The sequence below is a fragment of the Oncorhynchus keta genome, chromosome 24 (assembly GCF_023373465.1).
Source record: "Oncorhynchus keta strain PuntledgeMale-10-30-2019 chromosome 24, Oket_V2, whole genome shotgun sequence".
Taxonomy (NCBI): Eukaryota; Metazoa; Chordata; class Actinopteri; order Salmoniformes; family Salmonidae; genus Oncorhynchus; species Oncorhynchus keta.
This window is the reverse complement of record NC_068444.1, coordinates 48,642,738-48,665,885: the sequence shown is the minus strand read 5'-3', so window position 1 is coordinate 48,665,885 and position 23,148 is coordinate 48,642,738. Positions and strand designations below refer to the sequence as shown.

At 44.3% G+C, this 23,148-nt stretch overlaps 1 protein-coding gene and 1 long non-coding RNA gene across 4 annotated transcripts in view; one reads left to right on the top strand and one right to left on the bottom strand.

Moving 5' to 3' along the window:
* LOC118357668 (chondroadherin-like) overlaps window positions 1–8,313 on the bottom strand; it is a 58,578-nt gene extending 50,265 nt beyond the window's left edge. The window contains exon 1 of one of the 3 annotated variants that reach the window (XM_052478416.1): window positions 7,285–8,313. In XM_052478416.1, coding sequence (XP_052334376.1) covers window positions 7,285–8,070 — 786 coding nt within the window. In that variant the 5' untranslated portion in view covers window positions 8,071–8,313. The remainder of the gene's footprint in view (window positions 1–7,284) is intronic. The other 2 variants (XM_035735023.2, XM_035735022.2) reach the window with 2 other exon arrangements.
* A 57-nt stretch (window positions 8,314–8,370) lies between these two features.
* Window positions 8,371–12,082, top strand: LOC118357669 (uncharacterized). Its single transcript, XR_004820353.2, has 4 exons — window positions 8,371–8,505; window positions 8,954–9,036; window positions 9,762–9,867; window positions 10,218–12,082. It is a non-coding gene; the product is annotated as an uncharacterized LOC118357669 (long non-coding RNA).
* The last annotated feature ends 11,066 nt before the right edge of the window (window positions 12,083–23,148 follow it).

The following is a 23,148-nucleotide window of genomic DNA, read 5'->3' as shown; positions in this document are numbered from 1 at the left end:
TTTAGTTTAATTTGAAAAGATAGAATTTGACAAGATATTCAAAACGTACCCCAGAACAGTCTTGTCCTTCAAATCCAAAAGTAATTTATTGCATGTATAATAGCTTCCCACGGCTCATTTGACATCCGTGAATTCAACTATTGAAGTCCCTAAAATCTACCAATATGTCAGGTAAATCTCCCCTTTCATTTAGCAGAAGCTTTTCTCCAAAGCGAATTACAGTAGTGAGTGCATACGTTTTCATACTGGTCCCCCATGGGAATCGAACACACAACCCTTGTATTGTAAACGCCATGCTCTACCAACTGAGACACTCTCACAGGGCATTGAGATCACACCAAGCCTGCTGATAGGTGGATGTAGAATTTGTTCTACCCTTGCAGTTAGACCTCATCTTTAATATCTGTCAGAGGGCAGACCGAGATGTGTGGTAGAGGGAATCCTTTTTTTCTTCTTCCTACAGAAGAGTCACTCTGTCATGAAAGCCTCCACTCATAACTGGTTCCTGCAGCGTTGCTTATGTAAACTTGACTGTCTCACCCCTCTCTTCTCCTAAACTTCATATGTGTTTGTGAGTCCGCTAAAAACTTCACAGAGGTGCAAGATGAACTGATGCTCACAATGTCAAGTTTGGCTCTTAGCCTTCTAGCAGGAGGAGAGGGAAGGAGGTCCGGGGGCAGCTGTGAGAGGAGGGTGGACTTTGCTTTGGGGGGGATGAGTTATGTATGTCTATAAGAGATGAAGCTATTGATCGAGGCGTCTTTTTGGAAATTTCCACTGTGGAGGTTCGCGAGCACCGAGGTGGATGTTTCTGGTAATTTGAGGCAATGGAAGATGGATGACTTCCAGCATGGTCAGGTTTCTCTCTCTCTCTCTCTCTCTCTCTCTCTCTCTCTCTCTCTCTCTCTCTCTCTCTCTCTCTCTGGAGCCACTCCTCTGCCAGGAAGGCTTGCAAAGGGCCCAATTGTCCATTCAACTCAGGGGCGATGTACAAGCTAAAAATACCTGTCCTTCATGGGCCACGGAACACCCTGCCTCTATTTACCTCTCTCCTAAACCTTACTGACCTGTTTGCAGGATCCTCGTGCTGAGGGCAAAAAAAATCACAACGCGGAAAATAACACTTGTGTAAGAATTAGGCTGGGACATGCTTGGATATGGCCAAGCAAAAACAAAACACCTTAAAAATAATGTCCCCCGCCACCCCAAAAACCTCAACATCTCCCGCTGCTTTCCCCTCACTCTAACTCACAGGTATACAGTCTGCCAGAGAGATGTCTTCATACTGTAGCATGGATACTGTGCACTCAAACATTAGATTCACTTCTAGTATTGAATGAACTTTGAGTTTGGAATGTATGCAGCAAGGTAGTCCCTCCATCAGTATATGGAGTTATAACGGGCAGTGTGTTCATTGGGAATTAGGCAGAAAAGCTCTCATCGGAGTCTCTCTCAAGGTCTTCTCATCTCTCCACTCAGGCCTGGATTGGGGTTGGTCAGTCGAGGGAGATAGCGTTTGTGCAACCTCGTTACATTTGACATTGTTACGCTATGAGTTACTAGATGAAGGGTTGACTGTGTTATCTCTAGATAGGAAACCATTTCCAGTGATACCTGGATTGTGCCTGCTGTTGTTCCATGAACTCTTTAGCCTTGGGGTGTCTGTATGATAGTTTAAACTTCTCTGCCATAGACTGGAGCGATTATAGGGGACATCTATGCATCACTCTATTTGTAAATAGTGACTCCCCAAAGGATGGAAACTAGCCAGATCTTAAAAGCCTCTTCAGACTGCACTTAAGTGTAATGAGGCAGTCACCCACCTTAAACACCAACGTGAACCTCAGGAATGATCAATCACTGCGTCAACACCGCCCCCTCACTGTATGGTCAATGATATCTTGGGCTATTCGTATGTGCCTTGGGGAACCCCTGTGTGATGGTGTGTTTGGGTTTACAGTACATGCTGAAGAGTTTGGTCCATACCAGCGGTTTGTTATGATGCTACTAGGTGATTGTTTGATTGTTTGTATGTTTGATGTACATTCCCATGTATTTCCTTAATGTAAAGAGCAGGGACCTCAGCACTCCAACTCCACTTCTTGTCCTCACAAAGCTAGATTGGACATCCAATCTTCAACACCAACTGTCCACCAACCAACTACATATGGGAATGGAGCTACACAATACTAAAACACCAATGCTCTTTACCACTGTGCAAAACTCCAGACCCACACAATCTCAGATGCAGAGTAAACTAAAACGAAAACTAATCAAGAAACAAATATGTTGTAAACTGCTGGAAAATAATTAACCCATTTGAAAAACTAACACTATACTGAAACTATGTTTGCCTCCAAAGAAAAGTTAAATAAATCATTATGAATTATGTTACATTTTGTTGTATAGTTAATTTTTGTATGGGGGGGTCACATCTTGCATCTGAGGGGGCAGTAATACGTAAGGTCATAGATTAGGGGTTCTGTTAAATCCACATCACATAAGATCAGCTTTACAGCGTGATTAAAATGTAAAGGCAATGTTTCCACTTTATAGCGGAGACACCATTCGCGGTAACCGCTGCATACTGTATGTCAGCTCAATCGGAAATTACCTTAAAATTTCAATGGCAGAATCTTTAATGCTAAAGCGTTGAATAGAGCCCTAGATTTAAAAGGAATAGCGCCGAGACTGGTGCAAAAAATATGGTGAAAGGGGGACTCTCTCGCCCATGTTTACACCAATCCAAATGCTTTTTCACTTAATACATGTAAGAACAATCAAGTTAGCTCCCTAGCAGATTGTTTCCATGTTAGCTAGGGATAGTGATGCACAAGCTAGGCCTATTTGTAACATCACCGTCTACTAGCCATATTTATCCGCTAGATTCAGGAGCTTGAAAACCCCAGCTTCCCAGGCAATGCATTCTGTCCAACACTGCAACTAAATAATATAAAAACTATATAGAAATATTTTTACTAAATAAAAACTAGGAATAACACAAAACTATAATAACCTTGACTTTTGAAAGATGCTCTCTTTTCACCACACCATACCCCAAGCAGAGCAATCAGGATCAAAGAACACAATCAACTGTTTTTTTTGTCAAATCAAATCAAATTTTATTTATCACATACACATGGTTAGCAGATGTTAATGCGAGTGTAGCGAAATGCTTGTGCTTCTAGTTCCGACAATGCAGTAATAACCAACAAGTAATCTAACTAACAATTCCAAAACTACTGTCTTATACACAGTGTAAGGGGATAAAGAATATGTACATAAAGATATATGAATGAGTGATGGTACAGAGCAGCATGGTACAGTAGATGGTATCGAGTACGGTATATACATATGAGATGAGTATGTAAACAAAGTGGCATAGTTAAAGTGGCTAGTGATACATGTATTACATAAGGATGCAGTAGATGATATAGAGTACAGTATATAAGTATACATATGAGATGAATAATGTAGGGTATGTAAACATGATATTAGGTAGCATTGTTTAATTATAGTGGCTAGTGATATATTTTACATCATTTCCGATCAATTCCCATTATTAATGTGGCTGGAGTTGAGTCAGTGTGTTGGCAGCAGCCACTCAATGTTAGTGGTTGCTGTTTAACAGTCTGATGGCCTTGAGATAGGAGCTGTTTTTCAGTCTCTTGGTCCCAGCTTTGATGCACCTGTACTGACCTCACCTTCTGGATGATAGTGGGGTGAACAGGCAGTGACTCGTGTGGTTGTTGTCCTTGATGATCTTTATGGCCTGGTGGTTTGCCCCCGGTGATGCGTTGTGCAGACCTCACTACCCTCTGGAGAGCCTTACGGTTGTGGGCGGAGCAGTTCCCGTACCAGGTGGTGATACAGCCCGCCAGGATTGCTCTCGATTGTGCATCTGTAGAAGTTTGTGAGTGCTTTTGGTGACACGCCGAATTTCTTCAGCCTCCTGAGGTTGAAGAGGCGCTGCTTCGCCTTCTTCACGATGCTGTCTGTGTGAGTGGACCGATTCAGTTTGTCTGTGATGTGTACGCCGAGGAACTTAAAACTTACTACCCTCTCCACTACTGTTCCATCGATGTGGATAGGGGGGTGTTCCCTCTGCTGTTTCCTGAAGTCCACAATCATCTCCTTAGTTTTGTTGACGTTGAGTGTGAAGTTATTTTCCTGACACCATCCGAGGGCCCTCACCTCCTCCCTGTAGGCCGTCTCATCGTTGTTGGTAATCAAGCCTACCACTGTTATGACGTCCGCACAAACTTGATGATTGAGTTGGAGGCGTGCGTGGCCACGCAGTCGTGGTGAACAGGGAGTACAGGAGAGGGCTCAGAACGCACCCTTGTGGGGCCCCAGTGTTGAGGATCAGCAGGGTGGAGATGTTGTTGCCTACCCTCAGCACCTGGGGGCGGCCCATCAGGAAGTCGAGTACCCAGTTGCACAGGGCGGGGTCGAGACCCAGGGTCTCGAGCTTGATGACGAGCTTGGAGGGTACTATGGTGTTAAATGCCGAGCTGTAGTCGATGAACAGCATTCTCACATAGGTATTCCTCTTGTCCAGATGGGTTAGGGCAATGTGCAGTATGGTTGAGATTGCATCGTCTGTGTACCTATTTGGGCGGTAAGCAAATTGGAGTGGGTCTAGGGTGTCTGGTAGGGTGGAGGTGATATGGTCCTTGACTAGTCTCTCAAAGCACTTCATGATGACCGTAGTCATTTAGCTCAGTTACCTTAGCTTTCTTGGGAACAGGAACAATGGTGGCCCTCTTGAAGCATGTGGGAACAGCAGACTGGTATAGGGATTGATTGAATATGTCCGTAAACACACCCGCCAGCTGGTCTGCGCATGCTCTGAGGGCGCGGCTGGGGATGCCGTCTGGGCCTGCAGCCTTGCGAGGGTTAACACGTTTAAATGTTTTACTCACCTCAGCTGCAGTGAAGGAGAGTCCGCATGTTTTCGTTGCAGGCCGTGTCAGTGGTACTGTATGGTCCTCAAAGCGGGCAAAAAAAGTTATTTAGTCTGCCTGGGAGCAAGACATCCTGGTCCGTGACTGGGCTGGTTTTCTTCTTGTAGTCCGTGATTGACTGTAGACCCTGCCACATACCTCTTGTGTCTGAGCCGTTTAATTGAGATTCTACTTTGTCTCTATACTGACGCTTAGCTTGTTTGATAGCCTTGCGGAGGGAATAGCTGCACTGTTTGTATTCGGTAAAGTATAGTGCGTAAAGTATAGTGCGCTATGATAAACTGCGCCCAATGGCTTCAATACAGTAGCAGCTACATTCATATAGACAATATCCCCATAGTTTATAAACAGTATGAATGTTGACTGAATGATTTGTTTTGTGTTATTTAATGAAAGGCATGACCTATTCATATAAAATAAGCCCATTTGAATTATTAACTACTGTAGCTCATCAAGATGCTTTTTGAAAGATAGCTTTTCATCAATCCAGATGCAGGGACATGATCAATGAGGGCACCATACAATGTACATATGCATAAATCATCAGATACATTTTTAAGTGGTTTGAAGAATAACATATATACTTGGTTTTACCTGCATTAAGTACCAATTTCAGTTCAACAAAGGCTTTCGGCAAAGCAATGAAGGCAGATTGAAGCTCCAAAAAAAGAGGCTGGTCAACCATGGATGAAATAGCACACACAACAGTGTCATCTGCATACAGGTTTATGTTAATTGATTTTGCAGATATACCAACATTGTTTATATAGACAGTAAAATGTACAGGACCTAAAATCGATCCCTGTGGGATACCTTTTGTAATATCAAGGAAGCCTGACTGACAGGACTCAATGTGTTTTTTTCTGATGATGTTATTGATATTTATTGGAAAGGAGCATCAAGCTTATCACCTTCACCACAACTTATTTCATCTGTAGCCTAATAAACTGCAATTATAATTTATTTTTTTACTTAACCTTTTTTTAAATTGGCAAGTCGGTTAAGAACAAATTCTTATTTACAATGATGGCCTACACCGGCCAAACCTGGACGACACTGGGCCAATTGTGCTCCGCCCTATGAGACTCCCAATCACGGCCGGTTGTGATACAGCCTGGATTTGAACCAGGGTGTAGGTAGAGACGACACTAGCACTGACATGCAGTGCCTTACAGCTACGCCACTTGGGAGCCCCTTTCCTGATTTCGTAGTGGGAAGACCGTACAATATATCATTGCGTGACTCCAAATTGACTTCGATATAATATTTCCACTACCATTTATTGCATAATTCATTTTACAGACAAAAAGATCCCACCATATCGAACGAATTGTATCGGCATTTCATATTTCCATCAGCCCGATCGTATCTTTTTCATGCACTAGCTAATTTATCTGAATCAAATGGTTGGATGATCACCTGGTTAATGATTCCGCAATCAGGGAAGCAGAAAAATATATATTTTAAGCAAGGCATCTACAGTACAGTGGCACATCACAAGTAGAACGTTTTTCATCAACCAGACACAGAGATCCCGCTGGTCTCATCCTGACCATCGTGTGGCCTGCTTTCTTCCCATATGGGTGCTTCCCATATGGGTGGATGTCATCATAAGGATTTTATTACCATACAATGAGACAGATGGGGAGAAAGCACAACAACCAAAGCATAAATATTGTCTTCGTATCCCACACTCTCGTAAACCTGAAAGGTCAGTCAAAATATGATGAATGGTAGAGATCGGCTTAACCACCTCCCATTACCACCTGCCCTTGGCCTACGGTATGTGACCACGGAACTGGGAGAAGAAAAACAACTTTTGACTTCTGGAAAATGGGGAGTTGGCCAGTGTCAAGCCAGAATGTACATGTACATAAGCAAATGAAATATGGCAAGCCAGAACCAAAACAAACAAACAACAAGCCTCCCTAATCTGCAGGGCTGCTAGAATGTTTAGGACAAGAATATAGCTTTTTATATCATGGTGCCTCTAATCGTTGAGACCTGTGTTGCATGAAATTAAACTTGCAATGCTCTATCATAGTAATATAATCATATACTGCTTCTACGCCATCCACTATTGCATTGCCCTACTCTTAAACCAGGGCTGCCCAACCCTCTTCCTGGAGATCTACCATCCAGTGTGTTTTCAGTCCAACCCTAATTTAACACAACTGATTCTGCTAATTAGCTGCCTGTCAACAAGACCGTAACTATCTGAATCAGATATGCTAAATTAACTCACCCTTCCCAACTCAATAAGCTCTTTGTGCAGCCATAAAAGTACCCCCCTCCCCTTAAACAATATGAGACTGACCTTTTCCAGCCCCATGCCATCCAGGTTCAGCCTCTCCATGTAGCGTCCGAAGCTCTGGAAGGCGTTGTCGGGGATGCTCCTCAGGGGGTTCTTGGCCAGGCTCAGTTCCTCCACCACTCTCAGCTTGCTCATGGCCAGGCCAGGATAGGTGGACAGCCTGTTCCTGTCCAGGTGCAGGATGGCCAGGTTCTCCACGTCGTCCAGAGAGCCCGGCTGCAGCGAGTTCATCTCATTGCCACTCATGTGCAGCCAGCGCAGGTCTTTGGCTCCGGCGAAGGTGCCTGGCTTGATGTCACGCAGCTTGTTGTCGTTGAGCTGCAGGATGAACAGGTTGATCATGGGTGAGAAGATTCCCTTGGGCAGGTCGCTGATGTGGTTGCCATCCAGGTAGAGGTAAGTGAGCTCGGTGAGGTCCTCGAAGGCACCTGGCTTGATGCTGGTGATCTCGTTGTTGGACAGGTAGAGGTAGATTAGCTTCTTGAGTCCCTTGAAGGCCTGGCCGCCAATCTCATGGAGCTGGCAGTGCTGCATGTGCAACGAGATGAGACCCTTGCTGCTGGCGAAGGAGCCAGTGGGCAGGCTGCCCAGGTTGTTCCTTTGCAGGTTGAGCAGACGGGTGGCCTCGGACACCTGCGGGATCTTCTTCAGCCCCACGTTGTCACAGATGACATGCTGCAGGTCCCCATGGCAGTGACACTGAGCCGGGCACTGGCTGGGGGCGCCCCAAACAGCCGGACCGAGGACCAGCAGGCAAGTCCCCACCAACAGGAAGCTCACACATGGCATACTGACGCCACTACTCTGCTCAGTCTCTCCACCTGGTCTGTCTTCTGTCTTCTTGAGAGCTTCTTCTTACTGCTTGACAGGCACTCTAAGCTAGAAATTCCTCCAGAAAGCCTCAGGGAGATAGAAAGAGAGAGCAAAAGGATTCAGAGAGGGAAGGCAAGAGGTGAATGGTGTGAAAGAGGGGGAGAGTGAGAGTGCACGTGACTGAGAGAGGAGGGCAGTGCAAAAAATATTCACTCCGGGCTTTGAGAGGAGGATGGAACGGCAGTCAACAGAACACAGCACTATTTATAACATTTATTTAAGGAAAAAATTGAGAAGGGCTTGCCAGGGTGTTACGTGGAGACCGCGGGGCTGCAAGAGGAAGTCAAGTGTCTTTGACAGTTTAACCCTGCACATGCCGGAGGACAGGTCGGGGATCTTCCACTGACCATAGTCAGTCAATTTTACTAACTTCTGGTTAAACTTTGTAAAAACCTTTCAGATCTTCTGCATGAGTCATTTAAGCAAATAGTTTGTGTGCGTGCATACTTTTCTGTTGCTTGTTATGTTAAGCACGCAAACGATCTCTAGTTAATACTTGGTCATTTTAGTAATATAAGCAGAACAATTGTGTAAACATTGCACTCTCAAGAAGAAATCAAATACAGTGTCTTGGTGGTTCCGGCACTTTTGACTGCAAGGAATACAGTAGCAATGGTCTGTATACCTGTACAGGTTACCAGGGTTTTTGTTGGGTAGATAAGGAGCTCTCCACTGGTCGTAGTCATTGTCAGTCATTTCTAAAATATTTGCCTGAGTGAGTTAGTGAGTGTGCAGTCAGACGGCAGGTAAGAGGTTAAGGTGGCAGTGTTTACGGTTCCAGATGTCTATTGTTTTTCAGTCTGTGGTCGGAGGAAAAGGAGCCCGTAATCGTCCCCAGATGGTTGGCAAGAGGCTGGACTCCTTTTCAATTCACAACAATGGGTGCGTTTATGAATCCGATGGACACTCTCATGATAAGTGAAATCTTGAGTTTACTCAACAAATCTAGCGGTTTATCGGGAACTTCTTTCTCCTGGCTGTCCAAGTGCATTTCTCACCGTCCCCATCCCCAAACAGCTCCTGCAAATGCTTCTTTGTTCACCAGTCATGACCCTACTCAGCCACTCTATCACTACTGGACTTACACCTGTGAGTTAAACATTTCACCCCCAGAGGGATGGGCTCATGTGGCAGCAGATCAATCATCTAGCAAGCGCTTCAAAGGCTGTTACCGATGGTGACTCTGTTGGTCCAGATGCCAAGTCTTTGTCTTCACTCCCCTCTATTTACAAGTTGACCTAGTTAAAATGTGTCAATTCAAAAGCAGTTATCAAGAAAAGGTTATCAGGAAGACTCAGTCAGGGATGTAAACAGTGACACCTCACTGAGCTCCCATGCCCTGGCCTGCTGATTCCCCTCCTGCTCTTAGCTGACTCAGCTGGGCCCGGTGTGTGAACTGTGAAGTGCAGCGCTGACAGGGAACTCTCCACCAGACACTGGGCACTGGCATACAGGCATACTTTTCCATGCACCCTCAGTCACCTTATCCGACTACCTCTGCAAATAACATAACTTTTGACAGGGTTGTAGATAGTCATGAATAGTGGTGTGGTGATACTGTATGTTTAATTATGCTCTAACAGTGTGGTTTATTTTTTGATTGACAGATTGCCTATGGAACTATGGAGAACAGACCCGTGACATTCTGTGGCTTCCCATGAGACAACTTGGTGAGAAAGTCACAAACTTGGATGCATTACCAATAACTTAGCGGTATGTCTCATCCACCTGAGTCAATTTATGTGCATATGTTTGAATGTCTTAAACTTAAATATACTTCTTGTATATTGTAAAGTTGTATTGTCACGTGCACCAATTTGTAAGTCGCTCTGGATAAGAGCGTCTGCTAAATGACTTAAATGTAAATGTAAATGTAAATGTGCACGAGAACAGTGAAATGCCTTTCTTCAAAGCTATGTCTATTAAGCATGCCTACACATGTACATGTCTTTTCCACAAACATAGAACTGCTGAGAGCATGATTGTATTACCATGTGGTAAATGATTGCAGGTAGAGTAGAGTAGACCCTAACCCTGTTGTTCTTACCACTGCTGTTTCTCAGGCTAAGGTAGTTGACCCTGGCTCTGGAGAGCTCAAGCCTCTTCAGGGACTACTGTATGATGCTGGAGTACTGGGAAGGCCGTTGCCAAGACAGACGAGTGCATCACCAAAGAATCAAAGCCATTGTGTTGAACTCAATTGTACCAACATTTTTGCAGAACCCGTTGGACCAATGTTATGTTTTAGCAGGCACAGGTTAACAGGAAAGGGAGGCCATGTACTGCAAAGTGCCTTACACAGCACAGTCAGCTAAACACCGACAGCCAAAAGATTTTGCACTATTTTTAGGACCAACCCTGATTATCTTGTGACAGCCTTGAAAACCACCTCATCAATCTGTGACTGTGACAAGCTGTGACAATCTGTGACAAGCTGCTTTTTACACCAAATAAAGGTTTTACACTTTTTAGCCATGTTACCAAATCTCTAGGGACCAAGAGTTGAGAGTTGAAGGACCTCTACCTGCCTTTGTACAGTGCATTCGGTAAGTATTCAGACCCTTTCACTTTCTCCTAATGCTAATCTTATTCTAAAATGTATTAAATAGTTTTTTTTCTACACACAATAGCCCATAATGACAAAGCAAAAACAGATTTTTAGAAATGTTAGCAAATGTATAAAAAAAAATTAAATATTACATTTACATAAGTATTCAGAATCTCTACTCTACTTTGTCGAAGAACCTTTGGCAGCGATTGCAGCCTCGAGTCTTATTGGGTATGACGCTACAAGCTTGACACACCTGTATTTGGGGAGTTTCTCCCATTCTTCCCCAGGCCAGGTGATGAGCTGTGCCTGGTTTCCTCCAGACATGACGCTTGGCATTCAGGCCAAAGGGTTCAATCTTGGTTTCGTCAGACCAGAGAATCTTGTTACTCATGGTCTGAGAGTCATTTAGGTAACTTTTGGCAAACTCCAAGCGGGCTATCATGTGCCTTTTACTGAGGAGCGGCTTCCTTCTGGCCACCATTAAGGCTTCCTTCTACCATTCACCATGGCTTCCTTCTACCATTAAGGTGGTGGAGTGCTACAAAGATGATTGTCCTTCTGGAAGGTTCTCCCATCTCCACAGAGGAACTCTGGTTCTCTGTCAGAGTGACCATCGGGTCCTTGGTCACCTCCCTGACCAAGGCCCTACCCCCCAATTGTTCAGTTTGGCCAGGTGGCCAGCTCTAGGAAGAATCTTGGTGGTTCCAAACCACTTTCATTTCAGAATGATGGAGGCCACTGTGTTCTTGGGACCTTCAATGCTACAGAAATGTTTGGTACCCTTCCCCAGATCTGTGCCTCGACACAATCCTGTCTCTGAGGTCTACAGACAATTCCTTAGACCTCAAAGGCTTGTTTTTTTCTCTGACATGCACTGACAACTGTGGGACCTTGTATAGACAGGTGTATGCCTTTCCAAATCATGTCCAATCAATTGCATTTACCACAGGTGGACTCCAATCAAATTGTGCAAACATCTCAATGGATCAATGGAAGCAGGATGCACCTGAGCTCAATTTCGAGTCTCATAGCAAAGGGTCTGAATGCTTTCTAAAAACCTGTTCTCACTTTGGCATTATGGGATATTGTGTGAAGACTAACCCATTTTAGAATAAGGCTGTAACAAAATGTGAAAAAAGTGAAGGGATCTGTATACTTTCTTAAAATAAAACAAACTGCACCATTATAAATGTCAGGCGTAGGTGTGTATGTTTTTATTGGGAGGACAGGCGTTTTTTGCTTTTCCATTGATCTCAGTGGAAGGTGGACGGCTGTTAAGCCTGTGGGACACCTCTCGAACATTCCTATAGAGGCATGCAGACATACAGCTGGTTAGGATTTCCTCTCAGGTTCATTTTTTCCACAATACATATGCTCTGCACATGACACTTGTCTGAGTCAGGTCTGCAATTCTTCTAAATGAGAGACCCAGACCCTGTCCTGGAACAGATCAGAGGGCCAAAAAGATCACAGGTGCCTTCGAGGCCTGCTGAGGGTTAGTCAAATACTTGAAAATCAAATGGAAAATACATGTGGGTGTATCTCAGGAATGCATTGTTTTACAAATATTGAGATTTGTTTACTGAATGCAGAGACTTTTCTTTGGGACCATACTGTATGTCAATACTGTATGTCACTGACCAGCAAAGTACTGGATCGCAGACATGACTGTTGGAGATTTTGGCCCAATATTAACCAGCTTTGGTGATATTGACTGATCCAAAATATATTTTATGAACACTTTTGACTATGACCAGGCCAACAATATCTGTCATTCTCCACCACAACTTGGATGTGGAGCACCAGAACAGCCCAAACCACCCAGTCAGTATGACACTGCAGTACCTGTGATATTCAGACAACCCCCACATTCCAGAGGACAAGGCTATTCTTCAGAAGCTGTTTGGGATACATTGTGATTTGTAGATCACTGATTCTGTGCAGTGCCTTGCTTAGTCCAATCCCCTTGAACATGCTGAATAAATCCAATCAAAGGGACATAATAGCTTATGTCATCTCTAAATCAGCAATGACTAACTGGGTTGAAGAGTCTAAAGTCTATATTGTCAGTAGCTGAGAGCAACAGAGCCAGTTCACTTCACAGCCTTCAATGTGGCAAAGCAAACCAGTGGTACTGGTCTCCCTCATGTGGCATTGAAGTGTAAAGCCATTTTAAATCTTGGAAAGTATGTTTCCTACAAAGTCCTGCATATTGTGTGATTCTATGTGATTCTCTGTCCCTCTCATAAAGAGCATAATATAATTTCAAATATCCAGGCACCCCGAGTGGCGCTGCGGTCTAAGGTTAGTGTAGTGCGTGAGGCATCACTACAGACCCGGGTTCGATCCCAGGCTTTGTCACAGTTGGCTGTGACTCGGTAGACCCATGAGGCAATGCACAATTGTCTCAGCGTCATGTGGGAAGGGTTTGGCCGGCTGGGATTCCCTTGTCCCATTGGGCTCCAGCAACCCCTTGTGACAGGCCAGGTGCCTGCCAGCTGGACGGTGTTCCCTCCGACACATTGGTGCGGGTTAAGCTTCCGGGTTAAGTGAGTAGTGTGTCAAGAAGCAGTGCGGCTTGGCAGGGTCGTGTTTCAGGGGACGCATGGCACTCGACCTTCGCCTCTTCCGAGTGGGAAGGGGAGATGCAGCGATGGGACAAGACTGTAACTATGAATTGTATATCATGAAAAAGGGGTAAATGTCAAATTAAATACATATTCAAATGTCCTGTTTTATTAGATCAGACATCTGATCTAGCTATCATGTCTCCAGACTAGTCCTTAGTGCAGCAGTCCTGGAGGAACACAGAGGCCAAGTTACGCAGGCGTGGGCTATGGGAGATGGAGAAGAACAGCATGCATTGTAGCAGTGCGGCGTTGGTGGTTTGGGAGCGTGAGGTGGCCATGGTAAGGTTCAGTCTCCTCACATAAAGCACAGTCTCCTCACGTAAGCACAGTCTCCTCACGTAAGCACAGTCTCCTCACATAAAGCATAGTCTCCTCACGTAAGTACAGTCTCCTCACGCCGGCTTAATAGACAACCCTTTGTAGGATCTGGCCACTGTACTCCTGATCGGGTTACATAGACCCCTAGAAATACACAGAAGTATTCAGTGATGGAGTGATGGAGAGCAGTGGTGGTCGGTGCCATTGATAAGGAAGATTTTTTTTTTATGAGCATCAAATCAAATGTATTTCTAAAGCCCTTCTTACATCAGCTGATATCTCAAAGTGCTGTTCAGAAACCCAGCCTAAAACCACAAACTGACTTGCCTAGCAATGCAGGTGTATAAGCATGGCCTTATTTCTATTGCAGCATATTGGATTCAACCAGTTCAATGTAACATCGATAGATTTCGGCTACTACATGATACTCACATTTTCTCCATACCCATCCTGAGGTTGCTACAACGTAGCATATGAATGAAAGTTTACAACATATGTACACAGGTCAAGATACATTTTTGTAATCAAGGTGACACACATTGACACATTCAATTCCGCCTTGCACACTCTCGCCTGCATCGAGCTGATCTAGCGTGTAATCATTAGTCCAACAGTTGCAAACGAGTAAATTAATACACCCCTGATCACACGCAAACACAGTTCACTTTCAAAGCAGCGAGATCGTTGTATAATTCCTTCTCGCATATATGCGCTCTCCTCCCCTTTTGAACATCTGGACTAAGGTATGTAGATACAGTTGAAGTCGGAAGTTTACACACACTTAGGTCGCAGTCAATAAAACTCGTTTTTCAACCACTCCACAAATCTTCTGTGAACAAACAATAGTTTTGGCAAGTCGGTTAGGACATCTACTTTGTGCATGACACAAGTAATGTTTCCAACAATTGTTTAGAGACAGATTATTTCACTGTATCACAATTCCAGTGGGTCAGAAGTTAACATATACTAAGTTGACTGTGCCTTTAAACAGCTTGGAAAATTCCAGAAAAGGATTTCATGGCTTTAGAAGCTTCCGATAGGCTAATTGACATAATGTGAGTCAATTGGAGGTTGTATTTCAAGGCCTACCTTCAAACTCATTGCCTCTTTGCTTGACATCATGGGAAAATCAAAAGAAATCAGCCAAGACCTCAGAAAACAAACTGTAGACCTCCACAAGTCTAGTTCATCCTTGGGAGCAATTTCCAAATGCCTGAAGGTACCACGTAGATCTGTACAAACTATAGTACGCAAGTATAAACACCATGGGACCACGCAGCCACCTTACCGCTCAGGAAGGAGACACGTTGTCTCCTAGAGATGAACATACTTTGGTGCGAAAAGTGCAAATCAATCCCAGAACAACATTAAAGAAACTTGCTGGAGGAAACAGGTACAAAAGTATCTATATCCACAGTAAAACTAGTCCTATATCGACATAATCTGAAAGGTCGCTCAAGCAAGGAAGAAGCCACTGCTCCAAAACCGCCATAAAAAAGCCAGACTACGGTTTGCAACTGCACATGGGGACAAAGATCATACTTTTTGGAGAAATGTCCTCTGATCTGATGTTTGGAGGGAAAAGGGGAAGGCTTGCAAGCCGAAGAATACCATCCCAACCGTGAAGCACAGGGGTGGCAGCATCATGTTGTGGGGGTGTTTTACTGCAGGAGGGACTGGTGCACTTCACAAAATAGACGGCATCATGAGGTTGAAAAATTATGTGGATATATTGAAGCAACATCTCAAGACATCAGTCAGGAAGTTAAAGCTTGGTCGCAAATGGTTCTTCCAATTGGACAATGACCCCAAGCATACTTCCAAAGTTGTGGCAAAATGGCTTAAGGACAACAAAGTCAAGGTATTGGAGTGGCCATCACAAAGCCCTGATCTCATCCTATAGAACATTTGTGGGCAGAACTGAAAAGGTGTGTGCGAGCAAGGAGGCCTACAAACCTGACTTAGTTACACCAGCTCTGTCAGGAGGAATGGGCCAAAATTCACCCAACCTATTCTGGGAAGCTTGTGGACGGCTACCTGAAACGTTTAACCCAAGTTAAATAATTTAAAAGCAACGCTACCAAATACTAATTGAGTGTATGTAAACTACTGACCCACTGGGAATGTGATGAAAGAAACAAAAGCTGAAATAAATAATTCTCTCAACTATTATTCTGACATTTCACATTCTTAAAATAAAGTGGTGATCCTAAAGGGAATTTTTAAATATCAGGAATTGTGAAAAACTGAGTTTAAATGTATTTGGCTAAGGTGTATGTAAACTTCCGACTTCAACAGTATGTATCATTTAAACGTTCTCTCTATATTTATCACAACATGCGTCACCTGTGCCATACTCAGCCATTCTCATTATCCTCTGTGAGCATGTCCAAGAAGAGTTCAGTCAACTGAAGGGTTCTCAGGTCCTCCAGGTTCCTCGGATTGTAGGCGAAGTTTGCCAACACTTGCTCTTTCTTGTAGTTACACCAATATTTACACATTCTATTAACCACATGGCCGCCTGCATAACTAAGCTAGAAACGTACCGTCACTGTCTGTGTCCCGAAACTCAGTGAACCGATCAGATCTCGTCACAGAACGTCCTTTTCCCGACATCATGTCACAGGTACTATGAGTAAACGATTGACTAATTTATTTACAATGACAAACGTTCATTCCAGATAAATGAAACATTCATCTTTGAATTTTTCACTTAGGTGTTGTTGCTGGATGCTTGGGATGCATTGATCTGTCTTAGAATTGTTTCCCTACCAGGATACGTCCTTAAAGTGGCAATCAGCAGTTGAAACAATAACAAAGCCGACTCCCCGCCCCTGGTTCGGTGAAAGATAATGGATGGTGCTGGGGAAATGGAACCACTCTCAAATTCATAGCGCTATGGATGCAAGGACTGACCAACCATGATACACAAATGATAGTTTTAACCATGTTTTGAGGCTATAGTGTTTACATGTTCTTTTTTACAAATGTTGGAGGAAAACAAGTGTATGTTTTGGGGTTCTGATGAGGTACGACAGTTGAACTAAGCTCATGAGGCAATTTCTAAGTTATATTCTTCAAGAATCAATGGGTACAAATAATTAATTTCTGTCCATAAATGTATGTAGCAACTGCTGATTGCCCCTTTAATGGTTTTGTGGAGGAGGATATTACTGTGTTTTACTTTATTGGTGAATAGGTGGCAACTATATTAATGTGTATGCTTTATCATTTAAATAGTTTAAATAAAGTATCACAAGATTAAATCATTTTAACCAATGTATTTCGTGATGAAGGGGGCGTATCCGGATAAAGTCCCTGTAAGTGCAGCTTTTGGCATGCTTGGAGAGGTACCGTTATTATACCTCAGTAGGGGAGGTCACTATAGATGTTTCCCATGTTTTTGCAAGATACTAGTGGGACGAGAACATTTGGCAAAATTTCGTGGCCCGTGGTTGTTGTCTACCATGAAACAACATCAACTGTCTGTCGTGAATAGGGAGACCACATTTATGATACCCAAATGCGGGACAACAGGATGATTTGCTGAGGAGTATTTTTTTTCTGCTCTTAAAAAAACATATATACACACAGTACATGTCAAAAGTTTGGACACACCTACTACACCTACTATTTTCTACATTGAAGAATAATAGTGAAGACATAAAGAATAAATAACACATATGGAATCATGTAGTAACCATAAAAGTGTGAAACAAGTCAAAATATGTTTTATATTTGAGATTCTTTAAAGTAGCCACTCTTTGCCTTGTTGACAGCTTTGCACACTCTTGGCATTCTCTCAACCAGCTTCATCAGGAATGCTTTTCCAGCAGTCTTGAAGGAGTTCCCACATATGCTGAGCACTTGTTGGCTGCTTTTCCTTCCCTCTGCGGTTCAACTCATCCCAAACCATCTCAATTGGGTTGAGGTCGGATGATTGTGGAGGCCAGGTCATCTGATGCAGCACTCCATCACTCTCCTGGGTCAAATAGCCCTTACACAGCCTGGAGGTGTGTTTTGGGTCATTGTCCTGTTGGAGGAAAAAAAATCACAGTGTCACCAGCAAAGCACCCCCCACACCATTACACCTCCTCCTCCATGCTTCCCGTTGGGAACCAAACTCTGTGAAGCATTTATTTGGGCTGCAATCTAAGGTGCAGTTAACTTTTATGAACTTATCGTCTGCAGCAGAGGTAACTCTTGGTCTTTTTGTCTTGTGGCGGTCGTCATGAGAGCCAGATTGACTGACCTTCATGTCTTAAAGTAATGATGGACTGTCGTTTCTCTTTGCTTATTTGAGCTGTTCTTGCCATAATATGGACTTAGGGCTATCTTCTGTATACCACCCCTACCTTGTCACAACACAACTGATTGGCTCAAACGCATTAAGAAGGAAAGAAATTCCACAAATGAACTTAACAAGGCACACCTATTAATTGAAATGCATTACAGGTGATAACCTCATGAAGCTGGTTGAGAGAATGCCAAGAGTGTGCAAAGCTGTCAAGGCAAAGGGTGGCTACTTTGAATAATATTTTGATTTGTTTAACACTTTTATGGTTCCTACATGATTTCATGTGTTATTTCATAGTTTTGATGTCTTCACTATTATTCTACAATATAGAGAATAGTACAAATAAAGCAAAACCCTTGAATGTGTCCTCCCTCCCTCAGACAATCCCACAGGTGAAAAGCCTGATGTGGAGGTCCTGGGCTGGCGTGGTTACACGTGGTCTGCAGTTGTGAGCCCAGTTGGACGTATTGCCAAATTCTCTAAAACTACATTGCAGACAGCTTATGGTAGAGAAATGTATTAACATTAAATTCTCTGGCAACAGCTCTGGTGGACATTCCTGCAGTCAGCATGCCAATTGCATGCTCCCTCAAAACTTGAAACATATGTGGCGTTGCGTAACAAAACTGCACATTTTAAAGTGGCCTTTTATTGTTCCCAACACAAGGTGTTGTAATGATCATGCTGTTTAATCAGCTCCTTGATATGCCACACCTGTCAGGTGAATGGATTATATTGGCATATTAGAAATGCTCACTAACAGGAATATAAACACATTTTTTTGCACCAAATTTGAGAGAAATAAGCATTTTGTGCATATGGAAAATGTCAGAGATGTTTTATTTCAGCTCATGGAACATGGGACCAAAACTTTACGTGCTGGGTTTATATTTTTGTTATAAAATTATTTATTTTGAGATATTGTCTTTGTATATTTGATACATCTAATTGTATATGTTGTATGATATGGCAATATCACCATTTGGAGCACCAAGGCCTGTAAATAAATCTACACTGAGCATGTCAACCTGCCTTGCCTGCTGCTGACATGCCCTTATGACCACTACAAGGTCCCTATTTTACAATTACATAGGCTAATCAAAATGTGTTGTAGACAAGATCATAAAAAGGGCTGTCTGGTAGCCTCAATAAATAGACAAAGATTTGTAGTTGAACAAGTATATATATATATTTGTTACTTGACTTGAGACTTGACTTGCTTTTAGAATGCACAGGACTTGACTCGAGTCTCGACCCGTTCTACTTGGGACTCGACTTGAGATTCAGATCTTGTGACTTGAGACTTGCTTGTGACTCAAATAATAGTGACTTGGTCCCACCTCTGTATCACAACCAGCCATGATTGGGAATCCCATAGGGGCGGCACACAATTGGCCCAGTGTCGTCCGGGTTTGGCCGGTGTAGGCCGTCATTGTACATTTTTTTATTTTATTTTATTTCACCTTTATTTAACCAGGTAGGCTAGTTGAGAACAAGTTCTCATTTGCAACTGCGACCTGGCCAAGATAAAGCATAGCAGTGTGAACAGACAACACAGAGTTACACATGGAGTAAACAATTAGCAAGTCAATAACACAGTAGAAAAAAATGGGCAGTCTATATACAATGTGTGCAAAAGGCATGAGGAGGTAGGCGAATAATACAATTTTGAAGATTAACACTGGAGTGATAAATGATCAGATGGGCATGTACAGGTAGAGATATTGGTGTGCAAAAGAGCAGAAAAGTAAATAAATAAAAACAGTATAAAAACAGTATGGGAATGAGGTAGGTGAAAAAGGGTGAGCTATTTACCTATAGACTATGTACAGCTGCAGCGATCGGTTAGCTGCTCGGATAGCTGATGTTTGAAGTTGGAGAGGGAGATAAAAGTCTCCAACTTCAGCGATTTTTGCAATTCGTTCCAGTCACAGGCAGCAGAGTACTGGAACGAAAGGCGGCCAAATGAGGTGTTGGCTTTAGGGATGATCAGTGAGATACACCTGCTGGAGCGCGTGCTACGGATGGGTGTTGCCATCGTGACCAGTGAACTGAGATAAGGCGGAGCTTTACCTAGCATGGACTTGTAGATGACCTGGAGCCAGTGGGTCTGGCGACGAATATGTAGTGAGGGCCAGCCGACTAGAGCATACAAGTCGCAGTGGTGGGTGGTATAAGGTGCTTTAGTGACAAAACGGATGGCACTGTGATAGACTGCATCCAGTTTGCTGAGTAGAGTGGAAGCCATTTTGTAGATGACATCGCCGAAGTCGAGGATCGGTAGGATAGTCAGTTTTACTAGGGTAAGCTTGGCAGCGTGAGTGAAGGAGGCTTTGTTGCGGAATAGAAAGCCGACTCTGGATTTGATTTTTGATTGGAGATGTTTGATGTGAGTCTGGAAGGAGAGTTTGCAGTCTAGCCAGACACCTAGGTACTTATAGATGTCCACATATTCAAGGTTGGAACCATCCAGGGTGGTGATGCTAGTCGGGCATGCGGGTGCAGGCAGCGATCGGTTGAAAAGCATGCATTTGGTTTTACTCGCGTTTAAGAGCAGTTGGAGGCCACGGAAGGAGTGCTGTATGGCATTGAAGCTCGTTTGGAGGTTGGATAGCACAGTGTCCAATGACGGGCCGAAAGTATATAGAATGGTGTCGTCTGCGTAGAGGTGGATCAGGGAATCGCCCGCAGCAAGAGCAACATCATTGATATATACAGAGAAAAGAGTCGGCCCGAGAATTGAACCCTGTGGCACCCCATAGAGACTGCCAGAGGACCGGACAGCATGCCCTCTGATTTGACACACTGAACTCTGTCTGCAAAGTAATTGGTGAACCAGGCAAGGCAGTCATCCGAAAAACCGAGGCTGTTGAGTCTGCCGATAAGAATTTGGTGATTGACAGAGTCGAAAGCCTTGGCGAGGTCGATGAAGACGGCTGCACAGTACTGTCTTTTATCGATGGCGGTTATGATATCATTTAGTACCTTGAGTGTGGCTGAGGTGCACCCGTGACCGGCTCGGAAACCAGATTGCACAGCGGAGAAGGTACGGTGGGATTCGAGATGGTCAGTGACCTGTTTGTTGACTTGGCTTTCGAAGACCTTAGATAGGCAGGGCAGGATGGATATAGGTCTATAGCAGTTTGGGTCCAGAGTGTCTCCCCTTTGAAGAGGGGGATGACTGCGGCAGCTTTCAATCCTTGGGGATCTCAGACGATATGAAAGAGAGGTTGAACAGGCTGGTAATAGGGGTTGCGACAATGGCGGCAGATAGTTTCAGAAATAGCGGGTCCAGATTGTCAAGCCCAGCTGATTTGTACGGGTCCAGGTTTTGCAGCTCTTTCAGAACATCTGCTATCTGGATTTGGGTAAAGGAGAACCTGGAGAGACTTGGGTGAGGAACTACGGGGGGCGGAGCTGTTGGCCGAGGTTGGAGTAGCCAGGCGGAAGGCATGGCCAGCCGTTGAGAAGTGCTTATTGAAGTTTTCGATAATCATGGATTTATCGGTGGAGACCGTGTTTCCTAGCCTCAGTGCAGTGGGCAGCTGGGAGGAGGTGCTCTTGTTCTCCATGGACTTCACAGTGTCCCAGAACTTTTTGGAGTTGGAGCTACAGGATGCAAACTTCTGCCTGAAGAAGCTGGCCTTAGCTTTCCTGACTGACTGCGTGTATTGGTTCCTGACTTCCCTGAACAGTTGCATATCACGGGGGCTATTCGATGCCATTGCAGTCCGCCACAGGATGTTTTTGTGCTGGTCGAGGGCAGTCAGGTCTGGCGTGAACCAAGGGCTGTATCTGTTCTTGGTTCTGTATTTTTTGAACGGAGCATGCTTATCTAAAATGGTGAGGAAGTTACTTTTAAAGAATGACCAGGCATCCTCAACTGACGGGATGAGGTCAATGTCCTTCCAGGATACACGGGCCAGGTCGATTAGAAAGGCCTGCTCACAGAAGTGTTTTAGGGAGCGTTTGACAGTGATGAGCGGTGGTCGTTTGACTGCGGCTCCGTGGCGGATACAGGCGATGAGGCAGTGATCGCTGAGATCCTGGTTGAAGACAGCGGAGGTATATTTGGAGGGCCAGTTGGTCAGGATGACGTCTATGAGGGTGCCCTTGTTTACAGAGTTAGGGTTGTACCTGGTGGGTTCCTTGATGATTTGAGTGAGATTGAGGGCATCTAGCTTAGATTGTAGGACTGCCGGGGTGTTAAGCATATCCCAGTTTAGGTCACCTAACAGAACAAACTCTGAAGCTAGATGGGGGCGATCAATTCACAAATGGTGTCCAGGGCACAGCTGGGTGCTGAGGGGGTCGGTAGCAGGCGGCAACAGTGAGAGACTTGTTTCTGGAGAGAGTAATTTTCAAAATTAGTAGTTCAAACTGTTTGGGTATGGACCTGGAAAGTATGACATTACTTTGCAGGCTATCTCTGCAGTAGACTGCGACTCCGCCCCCTTTGGCAGTTCTATCTTGACGGAAGATGTTATAGTTGGGTATGGAAATCTGTGAATTTTTGGTGGCCTTCCTGAGCCAGGATTCAGACACGGCAAGGACATCAGGGTTAGCAGAGTGTGCTAAAGCAGTGAGTAAAACAAACTTAGGGAGGAGGCTTCTGATGTTGACATGCATAAAACCAAGACTTTTTCGATCACAGAAGTCAACAAATGAGGGTACCTGGGGGCATGCAGGGCCTGGGTTTACCTCCACATCACCCGCGGAACAGAGAAGGAGTAGTATGAGGGTGCGGCTAAAGGCTATCAAAACTGGTCGCCTAGAGCGTTGGGGGCAGAGGATAAGAGGAGCAGGTTTCTGGGCATGGTAGAATATATTCAGGGCATAATGCGCAGACAGGGGTATGGTGGGGTGCGGGTACAGCGGAGGTAAGCCCAGGCACTGGGTGATGATGATGAGAGGTTGTATCTCTGGACATGCTGGTTGTAATGGGTGAGGTCACCGCATGTGTGGGGGTGGGACAAAGGAGGTAACAGGGGTATGCAGAGTGGATCTAGGGGCTCCATTGTGAACTAAAACAATGATAACTAACCTGAACAACAGTATACAAGGCATATTGACATTTGGGAGAGACATACAGCGAGGCATACAGTAATCACAGGTGTTGAATTGGGAAAGCTAGCTAAAAACAGTAGGCGAGGCTAATCAGCTAGCACAACAAACAGCAGGTAAAATGGCGTTGACTA